Consider the following 15,754-nt stretch of genomic DNA (forward strand, 5'->3'; position numbering starts at 1 on the left):
ACCAATAAACTGTTGTCTTTCAGGGTTATTATCTCCACCGATGTGTGATGACCAACCCATGGTTCAGCAGGGGTTAATCTAAAATTTGGCCATGTAGCAAATGCTGTTTTCCTATTAGGACATTTGAAAGGGGCTTTTTTGGAAAACAGACTAATTTCTAGCCTGGAATACGACCACAATATTAGTGTTTGCTGAGTTAATAGATGACCCTCGAATGGTGCCAATAGAACAACAGTTAGAGCAATGAAAACCTTTCTATTTTTTGCTGAATAAAAACACACAATGGATTTTCTATAACACTTGACAGCGGAAAAAGAATTGGAATGCAGCGCTGCTTTGATATCTCTAGCAAATGGATGACTAAGAACTAATCTATTATCAAAGCCGAACAGAAACAAAAAGGAGTGGGGTGGGGAGAGAGAGAGAGAGAAAGAGAGAGAGAGAGAGATGGTAAAACATCTATTCTACAAAATGAAAACATAAATGAAGTAAAACATACTGACAAGTGAGCTGCAAAACTGAAGATGTTCCAGCAGAAAAGGCCTTGTGGAAAACCTCACCATTTTTGGCTACTTCTGCTATGACGTTAGCTACTTTTGCAGGGCAGGAAGACTGAGGAGTCAAAAGACTTGCAAACACCTGGAGGATCCCGCTTTTCTGGATTTTTTCGCTTGTCTCTGTATCTGCGAAGACAAACACATACAAACCAGAGTTTCGTAAAAGAAGGGAGTGAAAAGCATGCTGCTTAAAAGTGGCTCAAAGGAAATCCTGCCTCTGGAGCTGAATAGCACCAAACCCAGCGAGGAGTCTCTTGCAATGCTGTAACTCAGCCTTTTTCAACTTTTTTACCATTGAGAAAGCCCCTGAGCAGTCTTCACACTTCAAGAAACCCCAGAAGTGGCACAACTGTCCAGAATATGGTTGGGAAGCAGAGCTGTGGTCACGCCCACTCAGGGCCCCTCCCCTTCCCGCTCCCTCCAGGCCCATCATTGGTCAGCAGTACATCACAAGACAAGGATGTTTTTAACCTTTTAACTCTTAGCGCTGCATAGCAGAACTGGGTTCAATGAAAATGGATTTGCGTCTCCCCCAGCCCTGATTTAATACGCATATTTATCACAGGATGCTACCATCTACCGAGGCCTCTTCTGCTTTTGCAGCTAGAATCATAGAGTTGGAAGGGACCTCATGGGTCATCTAGTCCAACCCTCTGCCCTATGCAGGACACTCACATCCCTATTGCTCATCTACTGTAACCAGCCAGCCCTTTGCCTTCACAGAATCAGCCTTAACAGTTCTGGAAGGTATGATCCCTTGGGACGTGAGGAAGTCCCCCTCCACACATACGAGTCACCAAGAGTTCAGTGTGTGCTTATAGTCATAGGGTTACAGGAGATCCTTTGACAGATCCCACCCACCCCCCCATCTTACTATTCCCCAGCACAGCCTTCCTTCTCCAGGTCAGACTCTGTTCTCCAGTCAAGCACCTTCCCCAGAAAGAGAAGAGATAGAAAGCACAGCGAGAGACCAAACCACAGGTTTCAAAACTAATGAGCTCTTCATGAATTCAGTGACAACACATTTCATCAAAATGTTATAGAAATATACCCTTTCATGCAGCCCCAAGCCAATCGGGAAACCTACAGGCCTCACTACTTGAGGGAATATTGGTGTGTGTGTGTGGGGGGGGGAGATGCTGTCCATTTTGATGCCTGATTTGCAGGAACTATGGTCTGCTCTTTTAAGCTGAAGATACTAATCAGCATCTACTGGGACCTTTTCATGCGACCAGTTCTGCCGTGCAAATCCCCTCCTTTCTGGTGAAGTACAGCGAGGAGGAGGAGTTCCCAGTGGATTGTCTCCATCGTTTTTTAATGATCTACAATTAACATAATCCACAATTAGCGTGCAAGATACCACAGTGTGGTCCCCACAGCTGCACTACAGAGAATCACACACAGTGTACACTTGCTTTTATCACCTTTGGTTTGACAGACTTGCTACGCGTGCCGATTTAATCAATGGAATAAAATGTATCCTGCAAGAAGTGACGAAAATAAAATTAAATGCTGCCTGAGGTTAGCTGTCTGCAGCAGAGATCTCTGATTTATTTCAATTAGATCAGCAAGAAGCAATAAAACACAAAGATGCAAGCTTGCAGAGGCTTCTGGACAGAAATGGATTGCCAGATATCCTCCCCTTTGTATCAAAAGCCATGCAAAGGAAACAGATCTTTTGCCCTCTCCCTTGGGCTGGTTTGTCCTTTGTAGTCATCTGCCTCCAAATACCAATACTGAGAGACAACACCCTGACCTCTATGCCCTGTTTGTTGGTTCTCGAGGATAACTGGCCTCTGTAAGAAACAGGCTGCTGGACTAGACATACCACTGTTCTGATCCACAACTATGACTCTTATGTTTAAAAGATAGCTAGAACAAACCTGCATGAGACTTTTCATGCACTGTTGTTTGGAACATAGCTCCAGACCAGAAGAATGGCAAGTATTAATGGAAAAAGCAGGTATAACGTAGTGTGGGGAAAACCTGGGTCAACATTATACATTGGCTGTGCAGAATGCATGGCTCACATTGGACTTTCAGGGCTACATCACGTTATAATGTGTCCTTCATGAGTCCGTCACAGGTCTTGTTGACAAACTTACTCTTGGAGTACCATACTGGAATCAACTCCCTGGTGCCTATTGACATGGTTTACATTAAGACCATTGTGCATGAAACAGGGGGCTTAAGCCTCCCCACTTTGCCATTTTCCGAGAATGAAACAACCTTTGGAAATAGCTGTCTGTCCTGGTGGAAGAGACGTACATGTAGCTCATCAGCACATGGAAGTCTTCTCAACTGGGCAACTAATGGCACCCTGGAGCCATTTCAGGTTGTAAAAATCATGTGGCAAGGAGTTTAAGCTCCCTCTTACCATGAACAATGGGGCGACGTGGACTCACCCACGGCGCCGGTTGTCGGGAGGAGGACGGGCGGAAGAGGACGGCCCGGCTTCAAGCCCCCACGGCGGCTGCACGCTGCAACAGCAGCACGCTTGGGGAAGGCGGGGCTAGGGACGCTGCGCAATAGCTTCCCGCCTTTTGCCTCCAAGCAGGCAAGCGATCCCACCCACCCTCCCTGTTATTGTATCATTTGTTTTCATGTTGTATTTTGTCACGGCGGGTTGGCACAGGAGAACGAGCCTGTTGGGAGCCGGTGTGCGATCGGCCTCCCTGCGGGGAGCGGGGCCTCTTTAAAGGGGTGATGACAATGAGCAGTTTGCCAACCCGGCGGGGTGGGCTAGTGTAGCTCATTGGTGATCAGATAACTTCGGAGGTAAGGCAAGGCGGTTTGCGCCCCTTGGCCCTCCGTTTGAGTTATCTCCCATCATAAGGCAAACCAAAACCTGTAAGTCCGTATTCCCAGCGGGGAACAGTGATGGATTTCCTATGGGTTTCAGTTGCCGGGCGGGGCAGTCGGCTGACTGCCTGTTCTAGGCTCATTCCCCTGTGCAGCGCCAACCCTCCGTGGGAGGTGTTTATTAAAAGCTGTGGCCAATTTAAAGCCAATAAAAGTGAGTTGCGTCTTATTTCCGCCGTAACTGACCTCTTACCTGACAACAGAGAATTAAGTTCTAAGCACAGAAGTCCCAGAGTACACCTGTCAAAAGGACCTGTGGCAAACCCACAGCGAACATAAGGACCTCATGGCATTTGAACTGGCGCCAATATGTCTCTATGATCAAAGTAGCCCATTGATCACTAAGTGGTGAGGAAGGATCCATTCACAATTATGGGACTGTCTATATATCATTGGTCATTCTGGGATAATTACACAGGAATCCATCCAATCACAGCTTCATGATATGCAGACTCACATTTATGCTTTTAGGATGAATAATTATTATACAAGTAATTATTGTGCAGACCTAAAATAAATATTTTCAGTGTGGACCGGGGAAAACAGCAGATAGCCTTGGGACATTGACTCCTGCCCTAGAGGAAAGTCTCTTTCCATTACCTACAGTTCAGCAGTTTTACAATTTCATTTTTTTAAAAAAAGAAGCAAGCAAGTAGGTCAACCCATGCAAAGAATCAAGGCTCTTCAGCTGGAATTAGAGATCCTTGGGGCAGCTTGTCTGTTTCTTAAGTGATAAAAGATGATTTATTCATTAACTGGAAAATAATTGGCCATGTTTGCTCAAAGGGTCTGGGGTTTATTTGTTTGTTACATTTTCCCTTTTTTTAAAAGGACAGTTTCAATGCTGATGCATGCTGTGGGTCACAGGCTGAAGCTAGAAGGGGCCAGCGGAGAAGGGTTTTCTCCAGCACCCTGTTGTAGAGCCACATGCAAGAGAAACCCTCTCTTTAAAACTTGAGAACCAGCTGGAGAAAATGGATCTGGGGTGGGGGGAGACGTGACAAAGCCAGCTGAGATTTAGAAGCCATTCTAAATTCCTGACCTGAGGCAGTTCAACGGTTCAATTTTTATAAACCATCAAATATTTAAAGATTTGTTCTTTATTTTACACCTGCAGTCTAGAAATACAAATCAGGGTTATGCTGCCTGGGGCTAGAGACATATGAAACTGATTTTATTTTTAAAAGATTTAAATATGTTGACCAAATTTACTGTTTCAGATTTAGGAGCTCGAGGCATCCTGGCAACAAAAAACACGAGGAAACAAATGGTCAACGACACACCACTCCCCCAGCCTTTAAAGAAGTTTCTGTGTGGTCCCATCTGCTCCCTGGATTATTGATCTGCAGGGAATAGGAAGAAAGGATCATAAAGAATAATTAATAATTACTAGGAGGAGAGGAGAAAGGTAGCCCTTAGTTCTCTTCTTATCACTGTGACAGGATGTAGAATTATATCGTTTCTCAGGACTTGGTGCATCCCAGAGCTAAGACCAGCAGGCAAGAACATGCGTAGTACAGGACTTAACATTGAGATACTGCAGATTTCCCATGCTAATCTTGACTCATATTCACTGGATAGCCTTGTGAAAGTCACACTTGCCTCTGTCTCCCATCTACAATTTATTTATTTGTTGGTTTGTTAGATTTTGTGCCTGCCACTCTCTGGGGACTTGTGAGCAACATCAATGCCTTTCCTTATAGAGCTTCTTTTGAGATTGCTGCCATGATGGCCTGGATTCGGCAGTGAGCAAGCAGAAACCTAAACAGACCTGGCACAGTTTATTTTATTTATTTCTTTTTCCACTCGCATGCCACCCTTCCCCAGAGGGCCCAGGGCATCTCACAACACTCTGATATTCCATAAAATAACACAAAATCAGGAGTCTTAAAAATTACTAACATTAAAAGGCAACCTCAAAGTATCTTTTGAGACTGAGGGACACATCAAGTACACTGATATCATTGGTGGTGAGTGTTAACTTCTAGGTTATGTGCTTTATGTAGGGAGGCCAGGCTTTTGATGTCATTTCTTGGCCTCAACCATACGCAGGCCTGGTGGCACAGTTCTGTTTTACAGGGCCTAGAGAACTGTTTGAGGTCCCAGAGGGCCCTGATCTCATTTGGCAGATCATCCCACCTGGCCAGAGCCAGGGCTGAATAAGCTGGGGATTCTGGCCCTGGTTGAGGCCAGTTTGACCTCTTTGAGGCAGGGGATCTTAAACAGGTTTTGCTTGCTGGATCTCAAGTTTCTCATGTTCTGCTGGCACGAGATCTCAGACAATACTTGACATTTTCCTTGCCTAGAGGTTATCATGCCCAGAAATCTTGTGTGTGAGGTACTGCCGGCCTTCGGCTCTCTTGCCACATAGCAGTGTGGGAGCCGCAAGGCCTCTGAAGGAGCAGAGGTCCTTCTTGTGGTCTTTCTCCCATGTCTCCACTCTAGCGCAAGAGGAAATTATGTGCTGGGTTCAAGTCTTCACGCAAAACTTTGAACAGGCACACAGTGTTAAACTGTATGATGATTAATTATTATAATATTTGAGGATAGTACAGTGCAGCAGTGGTAACTGCATAATGGAGAGTCCTGGAGAACAATTCCAGCCAGAGAAAGTAGCAAAAGAAGGACGAAGAAGAAGAAGAAGAGTTGGTTCTTATATGCTGCTTTTCCCTATCTGAAGGAGGCTCAAAGCGGCTTACAGTCGCCTTCCCATTCCTCCCCCCACAACAGACACCCTGTGGGGTGGGTGAGGCTGAGAGAGCCCTGATATTCCTGCTTGGTCAGAAAAGTTTTATCAGTGCCGTGGCGAGCCCAAGGTCACCCAGCTGGCTGCATGTGGGGGAGCGCAGAATCGAACCTGGCATGCTAGATTAGAAGTCCGCACTCCTAACCACTACAGCAAATTGGCTCTCTGGACCATAGCTAACAATATGTATTTAATTCAATTTCACCCTGCCACTGACCCAAAGTACTCAGGGCGGTGTGCCTCACCTCTACCATTTTGCCCTCACAACCAGCAAAGGTAGCTTAAGCTACGAGAGAGTGACTTCCCAAAAGTCACAATGCAATTTGTTTGTATTACTGTTCATACAGAGTGTACTTCTTTAATCCTCCCTAAATCTTATCGTAGCAGAGACAGCCTGTGAGATTTCTAGTGCTTGAGGGTCTTCCTAAAACTGCAGGAGGGAGAAAAGGGCAGGATCCAGACCTGCGCATCTCCCTTTCCATTCTCACGGAATAGCTGAGGAGCGAGATCTGGCTCAGTGATGGACATCTCTGCCTTTCAGCCATCACTGCGAATATGACTCAGAAATCGAGTCCGGAGGGCTCCATCAGCATAATACAATCTGACCCGCTGAACAACATCGCCCGCTGAACTCACCCCATTTGCCTGCATTTATGTAACAAAGTTATGAACTCAAAATGCCAGCACTCGGAAACCTGCTGCTCAAAATCCCAGGAGCGAAATCTCTTTGTATGTTCTTCTTCATATGAACTCTTGAGGAGCTGACTGCCTTGCTATTAATAACTAGCCCTTGCCTTTTAATGCAGGGGTAGTCAACCTGTGGTCCTCTAGATGTCCATGGACTACAATTCCCATGAACCCCTGCCAGCGTTTGCTGGCAGCGGCTCATGGGAATTGTAGTCCATGGACATCTGGAGGACCACAGGTTGACTACCCCTGTTTTAATGCATGTTTACACTATTTGTTTATCATATGGCATGTGTGTTAATGTAGCCAGGAGATCCTAAAATTGTTTGGCAGCCAGGCAAGAGACATTCTGAGGTGGTTTACCATCGCTTGCCCCCAGGTCATGACTCTGCTGTTCCTTGAGGGTCGCCCTTTCAAGTGCTAGCCAGGGCTGACCCTGCTTAGCTTACGGGGGATCTGACAGGATGTTTACACTATTTTGAAACTTGACAGGCTTATGAGGAAGTACAAAGGGTCTCATGCATACAATGCAGTTCCTTAAACTGGCCCACCTCCAAAGTTCCGGATCTAGGCCATATATTGATGACAAAATGGTCATGTATTGGTTATAGCAATTTAATACTGGTGAGACAACGGGAAAGCAGAAAATGCCACTTTAGTCAATTTAGAAACTGAATTAAGATTATTTTTGGTTTATCACATTTTGATCCTCCGAGGCATTTCAGGTGGCATGTTTGGTTCTCTTCATAACAACTGCACCAAGACAGTCAAGCTGAAAGGGTCTGAGTCAGTACACATCTGAACCCAGGACATTACAAGTCCAATCAATATGCCAGAGAGACTTGAGTGATAACAGGACAAAATATGTATGTATGTATGTATGTATGTATGTATGTATGTATGTATGTATGTATGTATGTATGCATGCATGTATGCATGCATGCATGTATGTATGTATGTAAAATTTTAAATATTAGCATCACTTTCTTATCCTTTAACAATCTCCATCTATTTAAGCGTTAGTCCTTCTATTTATAGAACACTTTTTAAATTTGCAAAGTGCAGGATCCCAGGGTTCTTCTGATCTGAGTAAAGAAATCACCCTCTGACCTCACCTGTACTCCAGCATCTCAGTTGTATCTCAGACTTATGCAGCTCAGGCTCCTCCTTAACTTGATAAATAATAAAGCCCATTGGACATAATTATTATTTATTAAGAGGGCTGTCGGTCAGATTTGCTTTCTTTATTTCTACTTTGCCCACTAAATACCAAGTTAACCATTAGACTGAATTTATGTTAAGTAACTGTTGAGCATAAGCTGTTACCCTTGGGTACTGTAAAGATTTCCAAAAAAAAAAAAAGGTAGTTATGCTGATTTACTGGGCGACAGTTTCTCAGAATATCACCTTATTATATTTTGCACCACTCTGGCATTTTCTTTTCAGAAGCGCTCTTCCCATTTTTATAAGCAGCATTGTGCACAGAAAGTTGTCAGCTTTGAGTCTCGGGGTGCAATAAATGAAGCTCAAGAGAAGGACGAAAGTACCATTTTACAGAGCAATCAATACTGGATTTCATTAAAACGGCAACTCAGAATCTTTAAGGCTATACTGCATAGGAGCAGGAGGGAACTAGGAAATAATACAGGCTACCCTGGAAGCTTTTTTCCTGCAAGAGCTTCATGTGCCTTCTCTAATTTTCTAAGTCAAACCAAAACATGTTTCTGCCGAACACTTCTATTCCGCAACACATTCTCAGAATACAGAAAGGCTGCGGATTCTAGAATCAACAGCGGCACTCTTGACATAAACGAGATTAAAGTGAAAGGAAAAGGAGCAGCTGAAAGTGAAAGCTTCCCCTCTCTTGAGCAGGTGAAGGTCATGTAAACGGGACATAAAATCATGGCAGGCTACAGAAGAAGGCTAAAACAGCTTAAAGAAAAAGGACTTAATTGCTTCAAATACTATTACATTTTTGCTATGCTTTGTTTCTGTCGAAGTAACAAGCAGCAATATTGAATTCTTTCCATTAGCACATCCAGGTTCATTTCACCATCTTCTATCCCCTAATGAGAAACTGGAGCTCAAACTGAGCTGACTCTCCCTCCAGAAAGGCTGTCTAGAAAACGACAGACTGAAAATATACAAAATTCTGAAGAGTCTATAATCACTTCTTCAATTCACAGTGACTCATCCTTACATAAGACTCTCTTGCTAAATGCTACACAAAGACCAAGCAGCTGCACAGACGTTTTAATTCTGATCCCGAAAACATGCTAGGGCCAGTCTAGATTTACCATGCATTCAACAGGAGCCCTTTGAATTTCTGGTGTGATGAGACCCCAAACCAAGGAATGCATCCCAGAAAGAACAATACAGGGAGACTGATGATGAGATCTCTTCCTGTGCAAGCACAAGCCAATTAGGACCTTGTCTAACTTAGAAGATACCATGCTGCCAGCTCCACCCACATGACTCCTAGAGCAGCATGGGATTATATGACATGGAAACGGTTCTCACACTTATAACACAAGTGGGATACAACAGATGAATTGGACTTCTCACATGTCTGTGTTTCTAGTCCTTTTTGTGTGCAGTAGGATATTGCTAAGTCCACTGGTACTGTATCATATTCCTTGCAGACAAACGTTTAGCTATGGATTACTTCTTTGGTAAAAAGTTAATGTAAGTTTAGAGTGCAGTCCTTTAAACGCATCTGACATTTCTACACACTCTTGGGTCACGACGGCTTACACAACTTTCTCAGCCCTCCTGTGGCAGGAACATGGAAGCATCAGGGGCTCTCTTGACCTTTTGCCATGTTACAAATGACTTTCATCATCACATACCACGGAATAAAAGGCGTTCAGCAGTGCATGGAACCAGAGTGCTTAAATTATTTATCAACTTCAACTCATTATTAAACATTACTGAACTATAGTGCAAAGACTTTTGCCTTTTTATTATTTAAAGTAAATCTTGAACAGGTAGCTACTCCATATTTTGGACATTTCTGTGATCAGATTCCCAAAATATGCATGCACTCTCCAAAAAAAAAAATAATCACATTTATTCTATTACTGATGACAGAAAGAAATTACAAACAAATATGAACCAATCAGTAAATACACAGATATGGCATTCCTTTCTAACTGAGCCATTTATTTCAGCAGCCCACTATAGACATGCCAGTAAGAATTTACCTTAGGAATCCAATCCTCCTTCATTAGCCAAAATATGCAAATGAAACCTGATCAGCATGATCAGGTACTTATTAGTGGGTGAGCAAAAATTAGCTGGCTGGATGAGATTGCTCCTTGCTGTACAACTCAGGCTTCTTCACTGCACAAAAATAAGTCCTAGCAACTTTCGCAAAGCAATCCCCAACAATCAAAATTTGAGGATAGCAGTAAGAAGATGGTTTCAAGACAGTGGCCGTATTGATCAGCGCTACATTCAAGTCCAGTAGCACTTTAGAGACCAACAAGATTTTTGGAATATAAGCAATCAAGAGTCAAAGTGCTACAACCCAGATACAAGTAGTAAGGAGAGGACCCCTGTTTTACTTTATATATTCTCCCTCCCCTTTATGCTGCCAGAAAGAAGTCATGGCAAGGCTCTGTTAACCCACCTAAGTCAGGTTCATCTTTTCACGTCACCAGTCAGGACAAGTACGGTTGACAATTGCTCAGCGTTTACTTTGTAATTTCTTAAACGCTGTTTTATTAAAATTATTTAACAATATAATTTTCACGCATGTGTAATAGAAAACCTTTATTTGGGCTCTGGCTACTTCGTATCCATTTAGGTTATGTCCAAATGTGCCTTTAGCTCTTTCAGCACAAAATATTCTGACTATGGCCCTTGAAGGTATATATGACCCTTGAAGGTACAGAGTACAATCGGAGACATATGCTCTTTCTGGTGACCATGCTGGTTTTGTCCCACAGGCCTTATACCTCAGGAGAAAGTCTACATTCCCAGATAGTCATTACTAATTTTCTTACTCTCATTTTAAAGATGCCATCATAGTTCTTGACTCAAGCAGGTAAAATGAAGCTCAGATCAGTCAGCCCAAGAAAACATTGCTCAGATGAAATCTCTGGGATGGTTTCTGCCTACTGATCTGAATCTTATGATTGCTTCTTTGAAATTTTTTACAAAGTTGGTTGTCATTTCACAAAGTATCCCATTTACAGGTAGCACATTCCATGTTAAACCAGGACTGCATCAACAGATTCTCCTTGAATTGTTGAGTCTATGCCTCAGATCCTTACTCTGCAAATGGCTGGCTGAGAAGCTCCGGGACAAGCAATTTGTCTACATGGATGCAATATGTACAACCACACCATAAATCGGCCTTCCTTTGGGTATGTGTTCATGAGGATATATCTGGAATGGCTTTAGCACTGTGGGATCCACCACATAACCTGTCATGTGGTTTCACATTTAAGCATCAGTCATGGTAATAACTGCCCGTAAGATCTCATGTGGGGCATGGCTTAATGACAGAGTATCTGCTTTGCATAAAGAAAATCCAAAGTTCAATTCCAGATATCCAGATCAAAGCATCTGCTATCAGGTAATGTGAAACATTACCACAAAACTCCAGAGAGCCTCTGCCAATGTGAGTATATTGTACCATGACCATGGAGGACCATGATAGTACCATGGAGGACCATGAAGATAGTATAAGGTATCTTCATGTGCTCACGGGACAAAGGAACTGAACAAAGCAAGGAAATAATTGTATTTAAATATTATGTGTCAGTGGGTTGGATCCAGTCAGCTTCTTCATTTAATCTTGCCCAATTCTCCTCCTTCATGCAGCCTCATGACCTTTGTCCATACATGTCTCATGTTCAACAGTCTTAATGTATGGTCCCTATTTCAACAACCAGCAGAAAAGCTACTTGGATTCAACCTAGTGTCAGTCACACGGTCCTTTGCTAGTTTTATCAGCACCTGTCACCTGAACACAGATCAGCACCTGTCACCAGAACACATTTGTATACCATTCTTCTTACACAGATCTCGGGAAAGTATATGCGTGTGGTGTTGTATCTTTTTAAACTATTTAAAAAACTTGTCATTTTTAAATGTTCATAATATTGTTTAGTGCAAGCTATACAAAATGATCTGCCTATCACAATACAGTAATTTCTCTCAAGAACACCTATTGGACTTAAAGGAGCCCTGAATGCACTATCATTATACTGTGAAGAGGAACAATTAGAGCTCAACTATCGGTAATTTCAATACAGCAAGAAACTGAGAATGATAGACACCTTGTGAAGTATGTTAGGTTGTTCGACAGAGGTTCAATTTATGAATCACAGCTTCATCTCTGGAAGCCTCCAGACCATGGAAACGAGTGTGTTGAGTAAGTGGAAAGCAAATAAGTGCCATTAAGTGCTATGTGCTGGTTTTTAAACAAACACAAAATGCTTTGATTTGGAGTGATGTCTGAGCTGAACCATTAAAAGGTCCAGAAGCCATACACATTGCAATTCTAAGCAGAGTTACACCTCTCCGAGTTCGCTGAACTCAACGGGCTTTAAAAAATTATGAAAACCTCTTAGGACTTCCCTGCTAATGAGCTTCAAGGCTAAGAAATGATTAGGGCCTGGTCTAAAATCTAGCTGCCAGTTGACCACACCACACTGAAATGTAATCATAAAATCAGTTTGATTTTAGAAGCTTAATAGTTCAAAGAACTGCAACTACAGACTTTAAAAAAGCTCTCCAAACAGAATGAAAACATGAAAAGGCCAGGAGGCACCAGCAGACTGTGAAGCATATTCATATCAACCCCTCAAGACCACACTTATCTACTGTAGGACCCTTAAGTGGCAAAAATCTGCACCCTTTAAGAGAGACATATAAGAAAAACGACATAAAATTCTGTCTTTTCCACCACATCCCACCATTATAAAGCATTAATCTAGCTTTTTCTGGTTGGCCAGTCCCACATAACACTCTTCTTGGTCTATTCCTTTCTTTCCCACCACCTATTTGTATCCCAGAGTCCTCTAGGGCAGGGTTAGTCAACCTGTGGTCCTCCAGATGTCCATTTGCTGGCAGGGGCTCATGGGAATTGTAGACCATGGACATCTGGAGGACCACAGGTTGACTACCCCTGCTCTAGGGAAATTTTTAATGTTAGGTTGTATTGGCATCTGTCAGGATAGACTGTTCCAAAGACTATGGCAAACCACCTCTGCTTCTCACTTGTCTTGCAAACCCTTTGCTGAGGTCACCGTAAGTTGGCTGTGGCCTGACAGCCCTTTACACGAACACAACAACTGGAAGATGCAAGCAAAACTTGTGTTAAAGACAGGCAGAAGTCTGTGCTTTGTATCCTATGTTGCATCTCAGGATAAATTTCAAATGTAACTATACAGAAATAAAACTATTGGGCTTCGGTAAATCAAAATATATCATTTATAGCGTCAAGCTGTTCATTTCTATTGATGGAAACAACAATACAGCACTGCAGTTAATATATAATACTAGGTGAATCCTGCATTCTCTTGACTGTAATGTAGTAATTGTTCTACACAAGTCATTTTGCTCTCTCTAATTCATAACAAATACTAGTTTACATACCACGTGATTGATTGTTGTCATTCATGGGAATTTTGCTTCATATCAACAGAATTCCAACAGGCAGAGCTTTCAAGAACCACAACCTGGGGGAAACTAATAGGATTCAAGGCACTGCGGTAGAGGGGCACGCAGGATCTCCCTTTCTATCAGTTCTAATTGGCAAGTATCAGGTTCCTGACAGGTGAAAAACCACAACAGGCAGCTTTCAATGCCAATGACTTTGAACCCATGGATGGGGAGTTGATTCACAGTTGCATTCCTGAGCTTTCCACTTGGGGCCTCGTGGGACTGAGGTTTTATCGGGAGGCACACGTGCGGAAACAAAGCTCATGGTATTGTTCTGTCATACGTCATAATCTCTCTCTCTCTCTCTCCCTTCCGTACCACGACCCTGCACGTGCACACGCATCCATATCGCAGTTAATTTCTGCCTGACTATGAGCCTTTGACTGCAAGAGACAGAATCCTGCCCACAGCTGTCACAGCCCCGAAGCAGGAAACATTCAGCTATGCAGCCACGCTCCTGTCACTTCTGCCGTTAGAAAGAACACCCATCTGCTGTTCCCTAGAAAATTCCTGGAGGCTAGATGTGTGTGCAGCTCTCTCATTATGAACCTTTTGATAGAGATAGCATGACTGAAAAGCCAAGCAGTAACGAGCCGTAGGGCAGGGACAGGGAAAGATGTATGAAGCTGGACCCTGTTTCGATGTCCGGGCTTAGAAGAGAAATTAAAGATGTTAAGTTAATTTTTAGTCAGTCCTTCCCTCAGATGGCAGAGGCTCTCTACAAAAAGGCATATGTGTAGAGAGCCTCTAACGTTTGAGAGAAGGACTGACACTGTGGGCTTTTTCTTGTACACTGCTTCAAGTGGCAGCAAGCAAGAAAAGCAGGAGGCAGGCAAAACCCTACCCCTACGAAAGGAACGGGGCCCCTAGGCCAGACTTAAATGTTAGGCTGATGGGACAAATGTACTATTGTGAGGGGTGTCTGTGTCTGATTAAACTGTGCTGCTACTACAAAGCTGCCGTGGAATACATTAGCATGAAAGAAGTCTGCAGCCCAGATTTCTTTTGTGCTGGAGTTTAAGCTAAACGCAGGGTGTGGCAGCCATGCTTTCTTAGATGTTTCTTAAGGCCCCGGAAGGCTATTTTGAACTGTGACAGACGTATTCCGTTTCATGAATTTTGCCTGCATTCTTAAGAATCAACATTGCTCAGCCAGGATTGTTTACAGTAGCCTTTCTCAAAACCCCTGAAACATTTTTCAGGTTTCGAGAAACCCTGGAAGTGATGTCAGCAGGCCACACCTTCCTGCCAAGCCCCCGGAAATCATACTCCACCAGAAGTGACATCACTAGGCCATTCCCACAGCACAGGGAGGGACAGCACAGAAATATTTTCAGATTATTTGTGAACAGAACCATACCTGCACTCTGGGCTGGCTACCAGTTTGCTCCTCTTCACCAAAGGAAGCTTGCAGTGGGAGCAGGCTGGGGCAGGGCTCTACTGCTCTGTGGCCCTCACCTGCCCCATGCCAGAAATAGGGCCAGAGCAGGTCTATGCCAGTGGTCCCCAACCCCCGGTCCGGGGACCGGGACCGGTCCGTGGATCAGTTGGTACCGGGCCGCAGCTCCTTCTCATCTTCCTCCCCGGCTGCTGCCTCAAGGGCTGCCCTACCACTCTGCCGCCGGCTCACCTTTGGTGTTCTCCAGCGGCCGCCATGGCTGGGGCTTCCCCTTAGTGTGGCACTGCGCAGCTGCTGCTGGCAGCGCCCCCCAGTGGGCGGCGGGAAGTCAGGGGCACCGGCCGGAAAGCAAGTAGAGCAGGGGCTCAGGCGGCAGCAACGTCCGTCTGCAAAAGACTACCCCCCCCCCCGGGCCTCAGTAAAATTGTCAAGCGTTGACTGGTCCCTGGTGATAAAAAGGTTGGGGACCACTGGTCTATGCCACTCCATTCCCCAGCCCCACAGTTAAGTTAAAATAAGAGTAATGACCTCTTTGGATTCCAGTTGCTACCATGTGCAGCAAACCTCAGCCAGCAAGGACTTGTATGGCCAGGGCCCCTCCCTTTCCTACTCCCTCCAGAGCTAGCACTGGCCCTTTGGGAGGAGAGGTCGGGTTGGTGTGACCATATAAGATCCTATCACATGATTTTTTTAAATTAAAAATTAATTAACCCCCACCCATTCAGCAAAACCCGTATGGGGCCGTCATGAAACTCTGATTTACACAAATCCTGCCAAATTAGAAGAAAACCTGGTTTACACAAATTCTGCCAGGTTTGAAGTCCAAAC

At 44.0% G+C, this 15,754-nt stretch overlaps 1 protein-coding gene across 8 annotated transcripts in view; it reads right to left on the reverse strand.

Annotated features, from left to right (window-relative positions):
- RAP1GDS1 (Rap1 GTPase-GDP dissociation stimulator 1) overlaps nt 1–15,754 on the reverse strand; it is a 115,070-nt gene that overhangs the window by 51,514 nt on the left and 47,802 nt on the right. For 5 of the 8 annotated variants that reach the window (XM_077300828.1, XM_077300826.1, XM_077300827.1 and 2 more), the window contains exon 3: nt 561–683. In XM_077300828.1, the coding sequence (XP_077156943.1) occupies nt 561–683 (123 nt within the window). Of the gene's footprint in view, nt 1–499; nt 684–15,754 lie in introns of those variants that run through there. The other 3 variants (XM_077300833.1, XM_077300830.1, XM_077300832.1) reach the window with 2 other exon arrangements.

Source organism: Paroedura picta, chromosome 10 (assembly GCF_049243985.1).
Source record: "Paroedura picta isolate Pp20150507F chromosome 10, Ppicta_v3.0, whole genome shotgun sequence".
NCBI lineage: Eukaryota > Metazoa > Chordata > Lepidosauria > Squamata > Gekkonidae > Paroedura > Paroedura picta.